Genomic DNA, 10,660 nt, shown 5'->3' with positions numbered 1-10,660 from the left:
GAGGGGAAGGTTTGTCCAGGCTGAGGTGGGACTCCGGGCAGCAAGAGCAGACGGATCGTGTTCACAGTCAAGAGCAATATTGTGGTTTAAGAGGCATGTTGGGGTTTTAATTGAGGTACATGGTATATGTCATCTCTTAAAGGCAGTACGAGTTATAAAGACAAGAAAGGCACTACAGAAACTCCACGCACAAATTCTTCCCCCCATTTATAGGTAAATCGGCACCAATAAAAGGATGAAAGCGGCACTTTAATAGTGACATTGATGTTACACATTACAGCAGACCCTCTGCTTCTAGATGGAAAGAAACTATACAATTCCTCTCTCTTGCAAGAGAAACTTACGCTATAAGAGGCTGCCAGGCTCCGGATGTCTCAAAAGAACTATATCAAATAAATAAAGGAACCCTTTGCAGCTGGCTAACAGCAATCGATTGTGGCCTTAATGTTGTTGTAAGCACTAAAAACCCCCAAACCCTCTGCACCTTCATAAATCAGTGCTCGTCAGAAAAGAGGGACTTTGTTAAACATTCGGATTCAAAACCCAAACAAAGCAAATAAAAGTAGAAATCCATCAAAATTCAGGAGACAGATAAACCAGTCAGTGTGGAAATTACACACATTCACATGGCAACCCTGCTTAACACCAACAAAACACACCCCCTGGTCCAAAGCCTTGAAAAGCAGCCCGTTCACTTTGTCCAGCTGACTTTGGGAATGTCGTAGTGCTCAGTCAGAGTATCCAAGTGCCTGTTGAAGTCCTAAGGGGAGAGAAAGAGGAAGAGAATGTTGAATATCTGGTGCTGACATCACCACAAGGCCCCACTTCCATGTTTCGTGGAAGCAAAACAGATCCCCCCGCCCACCAAGCCACAGCAGCCTGAGTGAATCAGGGTAATTCAGCTCACCTCCACTCTCTGCTTATGGGTTTTGGATGCTTTCTTCAGGATCCTCTCCATTTGCTGTAGACAGAAGAGAGCCCAGTTACCCACAGCCCCTCAGGGGTGGCCTCTGAGGGCTCCAGCTGGGGGTTTTAAACCCTTTTTTACCCGCTTCTCCTGCATCTTCTCGTAGGCCACCTGCGCCGGGGTGCGCTTGTCCAGGCCGCGCTTCTTCTCCTCCTCCTGCTTCTTGCTGCTCACGATCTGCTCCAGGATCTGGGCCTTGTCCTTTGCCTTCTTCTTCTTCCTGCGGGCGGAGAGCGGTCAGGGCACAACCTAGGCTGCCCACCCGGTGCCCCCCAGCCCCGTTTCCCCCCCGTTACTCACCGCTTGCCGGCCCCCAGCCCCGCTCCGCTGCCCTTCAGCCGCAGCGGCCCTCGCTGCACCGCCTCGTAGTCCGCCATTGCTCTTCCGCCGCGCCACGGCGCCCCCTGGCGGGCGGCGTCGTTACCACGGCAACGGCGTGTCCGGTCCTGTCCCGTCCTGTTCCCCCCCTTCCCGGCCGGGGCCGCTCTGAGGGGAGAGAGCGGAGCTCCGGAATGCGCCGGGATGAGCCCGGCCCCACACGCTGTGTCAATCCGAACAGCGCCATTCCCAATGGGTTTTGGTGGGTTTTACTGGGGCTGTGCAGCCTGGAGAAGAAAAACTGCGTGGAGACCTCGGAGCAGCTCCCAGTGTCTGAAAGGGGGCTACAAGGATTCTGGAGAGGGGCTCTACATCAGGGACCGTAGCAATAGGCCGGGGGTGATGGGTTCAAACTGACACAGAGGAGATTAAGGCTAGATGTAAGGCCGAAGCTCTTCCCTGTGAGGGTGCTGAGGCGCTGGCACAGGGTGCCCAGAGAAGCTGTGGCTGCCCCATCCCTGGCAGTGCTCAAGGCCAGGTTGGACACAGGGGCTTGGAGCAAGCTGCTCCAGTGGAAGGGGTCCCTGCCCTGGCAGGGGTTGGAGCTGGAGGAGCTTTATGGCCCCTTCAACCCAAACCATTCCATGATTTCATGACTCTATCTGAAGGCACACTGATGCGTGAGGCCCCTTCCTTCACTGAGGGGAGCAGGACACCAGGCACAGTAGCAGTGCCTGAGAAATGAAGGTGATCAATAGATAAAGGCTGTGGTTGTGCAGCCTCCTCTTCCTCCATCCCTTGTTTTTCATATTCGATACAGCCTGTAACATTGTGTGTCTGTTCACATGTGTGAACTCTGTATACATGTATATGCACTATATACGTATGCATGTCACGCTAATAATCATTAACTGGTGGTAATGTATATCAGCAGATAATGCAGAATAAAGGGGCTGGACTTCATAGATACTACCTCCAGCACAAACTACTGTCTATTAGTGCATAATGTGTATTACAGGGAACAGTGAGAAGGATGTTACAGTAAGAAGGAAAGGGTTACCATCACTGTTATGAATTCCTCATATTTGGTGTTAATTCTTAAAGCAGACAGACACCACTGATGCTTTGCAGTTACTTTACCATAGGTGAAGGAATGAAAAAGCATGCCCCATGAAGTCTTCCTGCTGCTTCAAAGACACAAACCAGCTGCTATTACTTGTTTGGGTAAATACTGTAACATGAGTCCCCACTGTGCACACCGGAGACAGGTGAGTGATGCTGGATAAGAGCCTTGGGACTAAAGATTTGATGAAATGCTCCTATTATGATACTTTACAGCCTGCGGAATAGGGAAGCTGGTTACTTGATCCTCTGCTATACCTGAACCTCATTGTTGCAGCTTTTAATAACTGAATATCCAGCCCGCCTATAAAGGTGCCCCTGAGGAAAGAATGATGGGATCAGAATTAGCATTCAGAGCTAGAAATGGGCAACAAGCAAACTGTTTTCACTCAAGAGCAACTGGATGCGTACCAGGTACAAAACAAACTAAATGGCTGTTTGGACAGAACGTTGAATAATGGCAAATAATTGTTCTTTTAAACAATCTCTCTTAAAAACTATGAATTAGGAGTACTAAACTACAGCAAAGATTTTACTGACATAGTTTGATTCTTACACCTAGAAGAAGAGTTATAAAATACTCCTAATTATGTGCCAAAAAGAAAGAACTTTAATGCTTGGTCACATATATTGCAGTGTAACTCCATTTAAGCTGCTATATGGGAAAAGTTTGGGTCAGTGCATGCTAAATACTGGCATTACATGTTATATCTTTTCTTATTTCACAGGACTGCACATTCTTTACAAGGAAAGAAATACTGAGGTGAGTTTTCTATATGCATTTTGTAGGTAAAAGACAGAGATTGCTATAAAAACGAGTTATGTATAGGGTGAAATATTTAGAAATAATTTGAAAATGGATTTACACAAATTCAGAGTGATACCTTTGGGAAGCCAGAGCATTTTTGTTGCCTTTTTGTGTACAAGCCCTCTGGTATTCATCACAAACTGAGCCAGAATTCTGAATTTTGTATTAAGGTACCAGTCTCTCTCTAGTTAACAGAGGTAGATGTTAAGGGTTCTATCAGTGCCTCCTTTTCCAGGGACATCCACATTCCTTTCACCTTGTTTTATGACAGATGCTTCCAAGTGTACTGTTATTCTTTATAATACTTCGCCTGGTTTATGAAAACCTTAATGATCGTGTCAAATTTTCATCATGTCTTCTTATAAATAATTATACTGATCTAAGATGCATTTTTCCCCAAAGCCTTCAGTCACCCCATCAAGCACTCCATTTAATCTCTAGCCAAAGGATCTGATAAAGACAGGCTCGGTATTCTGCTCATGTAAGACTGAGAATCTTCACTGAAAACCTGAACTTGTTCTCCTCTCATTAAAATCCTTACTCAGGTAGTAACATCCACACTACTGAAGTTGCATTTGCCATTCTTAACCATTTGGTGTGCCAGCAGAAAAGGAAGTGTTCAGGTTCTGCATCTCTCAAGATGCCACCACAGAGTTTTTGCTAATTCAGCTGAAGGTAACAACCTTGTCCAGAGCATGCCCCTCTTTAGAACCTGCACACATCTGTGTATGAATTCTAGACAGGATAAAATATGACTGGTTCTGTAATAACTGAAACCTAAACCTGTCATCTTTCCACACCGTAAATAGATGCCAGAGCCATAACTGTGTCATATTTATTATTGATAAGGATCCTTTTTAAGGTTCTGCCCTGTTGCTTTGTTGGTAACGGGTGTTACCAACAGCTTACTCCTTACTCTAGCACGAGAACTAAAAGAAACAGCATCCTGAAAGTGTTGGATAAATTAATACCCTTACACACATTTTCTGTCTTTTAACCCTGAGTTCTATGAAAAACAGGAAGATACTCAGGGTGGATAGAATCCTGCTAGAGTTAGTTCCAGATATCTCTTCCTGCCCATGGCTTTAGGCGTTCAGGGTTTTATTCTGCTATTTAAACTGAATCTTTCATGCTCCAGTTTAAGCCCATTATTTTTGGTCACATTCACTGTGGACTCGGAAAACTAATCCCTTTTGCCTTGCCACAAGCATTTCTCAGTTTGGAAACTGATTAGGTGGACCTGCACGTGGAAGGTCTTGCGCCTTGCTCTCATAAGCACAGACATCTAACTACACCCAGTCATAAAGCAGAAATACATCCGAAACTGTGAAATTCTGGTTTCAGATACATGGTATCTAGAGGTTTGGCTGCCTGACCTGGGTGAGCATTTTCACCTGATTGTTCCGTGAACATGAAAGGCTTTGCGTTTTCACCAGTTGAAGATGATGTTCTTTTTAATACTCCCTTCCACCAACAACTACAGAGCACACTAAATGTTATTTAGCCACTGATACTGATCTGGTAAAGCATGCAAAGTGTGAGGAGTGAGATGGAAAAGGCAGTCCCGGAAAAGACACGTTGCTCTTGGAGATCTACCAAATTGTTCCCTAAACAAATCTTTCTTTCTGTTGCAGACTGTTTTACAGATACCGAGATCTAGCCCCACAGCTAGTTCCACTCGACTACACACATAAACCAGACGTGACACTTCCCTATGAACTCATTGGCAGCATGCCAGAGCTGAAGGTACACAACTGGAATCGAGTGACACATTTCGGTTTAATCTAACCCTGTTTGAATAATTTATCCACTACTAATTGCTGGGAGGATGAAATACAAAGAAATTTTGGCTATTGAAGTCAAAAAGGCTTTCTGGAAGCTTCTAGTGATTCCCGAAAACACTCTGAAATGGCATAAAGGTTAAAGAGGGCTGCAGCTCTGTCTACCTCTGATACTTCAGACAAGAACAGAACAGCAGAAAAGGGAGCACTTGCCAAAAAGAGGTTACAGCAAAAATAATCTCGCTCCAATTGTTTTATCTGCAGTGAAATAAATGCTGGTAAAGATGACCTTCCCCTGCTCCTGTGTTCTGTTTCCCAGGACAACCCGTTCCGCCAGCGGATAGCAGAGGTTTTCTCAGAGGGTGGAGATGGCAACATGACTTTAGATGATTTTTTGGACATGTTTTCAGTGCTGAGTGAAATGGCTCCCAGGGACTTGAAAGCTTATTATGCTTTTAAAATTTATGGTGAGTGAGGCATGCATTAAAAAGTCAACATTGGGGAAACCCTGCAGCTTCGTGTAGGGATGCAAAATAATTCATTTTGTCACCATAACAATGCTAGTTAGACATGTTTTAATACAGCCTTTCATTTCATTGCATTTGAATCTCTTCCCTCTCCTAAAAACTTCTGGTCGTCTTTACCCTTTTGTCTCTTCTTTATCTGGGGTTAGGGTTTACTCCAAAATTTACAACCTGAAATTATCTGCAGCTTTCAAGAGCTGATAAACATGTAAGAAATACTTGTGTCTGAGGGACTGCTTGGAAAAGCACAGCACAAGGAATCTGGCTGCCCATAAATAATTTGTTGGGTGGTTTTGGTGCGGGGAGCACGCTTCCAGCATCTTGCTCCAAGGACAAATTTAAAGGTTGTTTTTCTTTTTACAGTTACTTTCCTTATGATCAGCTAAAGCCAAAAAATACATCAACCAACCAACAGCTTTTTCTCACCATTTAAACTGTGCACGATTCAGCCAAGGTCGTACAGAAGTAAAGCCCCTCCAAAACTGCACAGCTTATTCTCTTCCTTTGACTTAACTAGTTCTTGCTTTTAGTTCAGTAGTAGTGCTTTATTAGAGCAATTTGATGATGGCTAGGCTATGTTTAGCCATTAAACTATTCACAACTGTTCCCCTTAAGTATGACGGGGGGAATTATTCCAGGATTTTTAATTTTGTTTCATTTTTATACAAGCAAGCACAGATAAGTATTTTTGACCTGAAATTTCTCCTCATCATGCCCTGGGAACCAAACCTTTCCTGTTAGGTCTTGGCAGTCGACCACGTCAAAGGGCTGAGTTTTGTCACTTTGAATTCCTTTTGTTTCCTTTGCCAGATTTTAACAACGATGACTACATATGCAAATCTGATCTGGAGAAAACAGTCAACAAATTAACCCGAAATGAACTTACCCCAGAAGAAGTGAGCCTTGTATGTGAAAAGGTGATTTACGAAGCTGACGTGGACAACGATGGCAAGCTGTCTCTGGAAGACTTCCAGCATATGATAATACGGGCTCCAGATTTCCTTAGGTAAGATCTGCTTTGCATTTCTAACACAAGATTGATCTTATTTTTTTGTCAGAGTCTCTGTAGTGTGTGTTTTATGTCTCCTCAGCCATTGCAGATCCCTGACAATAGCAGTAGAGCTGTCCACTGGGAAAAACAGATGCTTGAGAAAGCAGGGAGGCTTCTTGAGTTGCTTTTGGAACCTCAGATATATTTTGGACATTTAAGTCCTCAACTTAAAATGTATTAGCTCTTAGGCTCCATTGAGAAGTATACGAGATGATGCCCAACAGAGCCTTAGTGGTTTCTGACACACATCTTGCACAAAGCAGCACTCAAATATTGCATTTCTTCAATGTACAAGGTTTCCAATTTATAGAATTAATTGTAGTGAACCCTTTTAATTGATCGAAACATAAGTGATCATTACTTCCTCTTTCTTTAATAGCACATTTCACATTCGAATTTGAATCTAGTGAAACACGTGGAGGCAAGCATTTCCTGAACCTTCAACAACTGTTACTGAGATTACCGTCCATGAGGGAGCAAAAGAATGGGAGCAGAGAGGACTTCTGGTAACCGAACCAGTCAGAGAACTCTATCTCTTTTACCTCTTTAGAAGGAGCAATTCATTAAGCTTTTCATCATGATTTCTCTGTCATTTATCAAAATGTCTATTTTCCTTGCAATGTAACAAAAACTTTATTCCTCCTCCTTCCCCCCAGCTAAAGCAAATCTGACCTAGACAGAGACATGAGAAATAGGTTTTTCAAGTTCAGATACCACCAGGTAATAAAGGAACTTGTATCAAACTATACAGAGAAGAGCTTTCTACTTCCCAATTTATAATGAGAAGTGAAAATATTTCCAAGGACAAGAGAGCCTCCCCCAGGTTCCTGTCCCTCCTTTCTGTTCCTAGAAATATCCTACTTCCCATACAAAAACCTGCATGCACGAGTGATGAATGGGACTGAAACTAAGTTGGTAAAATTCTCTTTTCATAAAGAAGTTTATTTATGCAGTGCTCAGGGTCCTGTACAACAGAGTAAAAACATACATCCTGTAATAAACAACAGGTTTGGTTTTCATACAAACATGGAAATCAAGGAGAAGTGTTTCAGAAAGCAGTTGCCATGTGGGAAGGGTGGCAGCCAAAAGTGGTCATTCTAAAAAACACAATTTACAGTTGTTTTACAAAATTCTGGGATGCATTAAGTTCCCTTCAAAGCAAAGCCCTAAGTCCCAACTCCTGCCCCATGTAGAGCATCCTGCAGAAGGGCTGGAGAGCCCAGCCCCCAAAACTTTCATTGACTACAGAAACAAGATCTCCAACGATCACTGGAAGAGATGGGTCAAAGAATAAGGCAGCCTGAAATAATCAGACTGCACGTTACCACCAATGTTCAATTGAACAGCTCCTTAGTTAATCTAGAAATGAAGAAAGAAGTTAGTCTCATTCCTTCCCAACCCCTCTGAGCTTCTGGCAGTAATGGAGACCGTCCTCAACGCAGCTGTTTGTCCATTCCTCTCCAGCACAGACATCAGCCAGTTCAAGTCCAAAAGAATGAGAAATCATGGTAGATTTTGAGCATGATCATCAAGCCAAAGACACCACCACTACAATCATCATCCCCTAACAATTGTCAGCGAGATGAACAGCATCTCACATGAAGGGAGACACCAAATAAGTTTCAGCAGCAGTAAAGAGACTTACAATAATCCATAGGATTTATAAATCTGAGGCTGAAGGTCTGATGCTGGCATAAGGCTCTGATGTCAAGGAATATGAGGTGTGCCCATCGGTACAGGACCAAGACAACGCAAGTGTTTAAATGGCAGTGTTCAGACTGCAGTTCCCCTTTTTATTGACAGACGAGCTCCTGACAGGCCCACACCCAAAGGGGGTGAAGACTATCTGAAATGTTGCAACCAGCCTCAAAAATAAGGTCAGCCACAGAATTCTGTGATCCTCATTAAAGTAAGGGAGTTTGAGAACATGCTCAAAAATGAGTTTGTTTTCCTACAAACCGAGTGTTACTCCATTCCCTGAAATTTTAGTGGCATTTAGACACTGAGAATGTGTAGGAAGCAGAGTTAGTTTTTCAGATCCACTTAAATTCCTCAGTTATACAAATTCTGTATCTGATTGAAAAAGTTTTCTTCCTGAAAGAAAGCTCAGATACAAACATGTTACTGGAGGTATTTACACAGTACCTCTTTCCATCCTCGTGTCTTCCAGAACACTCATACTTAAAAACCACAGTAATTTAATTACGTGATGGAAACATCAACAACATATTGTCCTTCTCCAGGATTTGATGTCCAGGTTTAGCAGCATGCAGTCAAGTGTATGTACAATTGCAGTGTCTTCAACCTTTTACTGTCTTACATTTGCATTTTATGTTTCATATTGCTTGCTCTGATTTAATATCGGTGTAGAGCCTGTAGACCCCAGAAGTAACAGTGAGGACTGTAATCACAGTAACTATGAAACTTCCTGAGTTTGGGCAATAATGTAGCTGGAATAAACCAAATCATGTCATAAAAGGAAAGCACGCTATAAATTAGGTATGTAAACATGTGCAACAACCAGCACAGGCTGAAACAAAAGGTATTCACATACAGAATTCATTTTGAATGAAAAGAGTAACTTCAGATTCAGAAAATGAGGAGTGAAAACCACAATCCCATCCTTCAAGTTTTAGCCACTTGGAAATGAACATAGTTTGCTTTCTCACTGCAAGGTGAGTTATCAGTTTAGATACTGCCACCAGGCAGCATCGGGGGGGACAGCCCATGGTAGCAAGTCAGACCAACCACTTGTTTTTCCAATCCCTTTGAAAAAGTCTGGCTGCAGCACCTGGCTCTACTGAAGTAGAAGGATGGATGTGAGACAATCCACATTTACTACCAAGCCAGAAAGAAATCATTGAACAGATGAGTTTTGTGCAGGAAAACAACATTCAGCCCATGCCTTAATCACCTCCCCACCTCTGCCTCAGTCATTTCTAGAAGCATGCACAGCGTTTCTTTAAAAGCATCCTCATCTCAAGATCAAAGTGTTGCTTGCCCCATCTATAGCTCTGCATTAATGACGCTTTGAAGCACGTACTGACTAGAAGGCTCTTCAGTAGCTTAAAGTGATTTATCCTACAGATACACCAGCGTGTACATCCCCTATGGTGCACAGTCACCAAGTCCTCACACTAAAAAGCCACAAGCAAGCAAAAAAAGAAACCCAGCATCATAAGGTTCTGGTTAGAGGGAAGCTCTATGTATGATTTTAATCACGAACAGAGCTCACTGTAATCTGCTATTTAAACATAAAATAACAAAATGGTAGCACAGAAAATGCATTTTTATAAACCAGTAACTTCTGCAGGAAAACTTCCTTTTCTATTCTAGAACAACAGGCAATGCTCCTGTTGAGCCCAGTTGCATGCTGCGGACTCCTAGTTTCAGTCTGAATCCGACAGATCATTAACTACAGCAATACTCAGGAGTGCTCCTTTGAGGCCAGGCTGTAATACCACAAGCTTGAAGAAAACAAAACTGGTGAGTAAATTCATGAACTTTAAAATCAGCTTTAATTTTACCCTTGAAGTGCAGTTGTCAATGTAAACAAAGCATGTTAACAATTCCAGTGAGTTGCAGGACACAGCTGATACGGTTGTTTGAATTCAATACACCGTAACTGCAATCACTCCACAGCAGACTTTGAAGGAGATGGCTCTTCCTGGCTCCTTATGTCAGCCTAATGAAGTCAGGCTTACAGCCTCTGAACTGACAGTAATGAGCGATGGAGGAGCTTTACTTGGCTGTTACATTTTACACATTGGAATGTACTAGACTGTGTATATCGGAATAAATACATAGACTATTTCCACTGAGGACTAACACCGTCTGCACTGCTGCTCACCAGTGACAGCTTTGCTGCTGCCTGAAATCCAGGTCAGCAGCCAGGCAAATCTCAGCTTCCCACAGTTGGTTTGCAGACAGTGTTTGTATGTGCAACATTCCTTTGCATACGTGAGCAAAGTGTGTGTGAGGCCACACCACTAGAAGCAGTGCAAAACATGTTCTTGTCACGATACAAACTGAGCTATTACATCACGACAGATCTGGAGTTGCTCAAGTGGAGAAGTAGAAGCCAGAATG

At 43.1% G+C, this 10,660-nt stretch overlaps 3 protein-coding genes and 1 long non-coding RNA gene across 5 annotated transcripts in view; 2 read left to right on the top strand and 2 right to left on the bottom strand.

Moving 5' to 3' along the window:
* EPS15L1 (epidermal growth factor receptor pathway substrate 15 like 1) overlaps positions 1–10,660 on the top strand; it is a 216,548-nt gene that overhangs the window by 87,558 nt on the left and 118,330 nt on the right. The window lies entirely within an intron of this gene.
* Positions 229–1,403, bottom strand: FAM32A (family with sequence similarity 32 member A). The gene is made up of 4 exons (XM_061356118.1): positions 1,268–1,403; positions 1,049–1,187; positions 908–961; positions 229–760 (listed from the first exon to the last, which is right to left on the bottom strand). The coding sequence occupies exons 1-4, from the start codon at positions 1,342–1,344 to the stop codon at positions 692–694; spliced, it is 339 nt and encodes a 112-aa protein (XP_061212102.1). The 5' UTR covers positions 1,345–1,403; the 3' UTR covers positions 229–691.
* Positions 2,345–7,066, top strand: CIB3 (calcium and integrin binding family member 3). 2 transcript variants are annotated; one of them, XM_061355868.1, is made up of 6 exons: positions 2,345–2,553; positions 3,136–3,170; positions 4,850–4,961; positions 5,316–5,463; positions 6,331–6,526; positions 6,951–7,066. In XM_061355868.1, exons 1-6 carry the CDS (start codon positions 2,449–2,451, stop codon positions 6,970–6,972), a joined length of 618 nt encoding a protein of 205 aa, XP_061211852.1. In that variant the 5' UTR covers positions 2,345–2,448; the 3' UTR covers positions 6,973–7,066. The 2 variants fall into 2 exon arrangements, with proteins under 2 accessions (XP_061211852.1, XP_061211853.1); XM_061355869.1 differs by having other exon boundaries at positions 2,345–2,821.
* On the bottom strand, positions 7,488–10,640 carry LOC133213569 (uncharacterized). Its single transcript, XR_009725841.1, has 2 exons — positions 9,414–10,640; positions 7,488–9,152 (listed from the first exon to the last, which is right to left on the bottom strand). It is a non-coding gene; the product is annotated as an uncharacterized LOC133213569 (long non-coding RNA).

The sequence above is a fragment of the Neopsephotus bourkii genome, unplaced genomic scaffold (assembly GCF_033783945.1).
Source record: "Neopsephotus bourkii isolate Nb327-2 ecotype Australia unplaced genomic scaffold, CSIRO-AGI_Nbou_v1 NB_838, whole genome shotgun sequence".
In the NCBI taxonomy this organism is placed as follows: domain Eukaryota; kingdom Metazoa; phylum Chordata; class Aves; order Psittaciformes; family Psittacidae; genus Neopsephotus; species Neopsephotus bourkii.
This window is presented reverse-complemented; position numbering and strand designations above follow the sequence as displayed.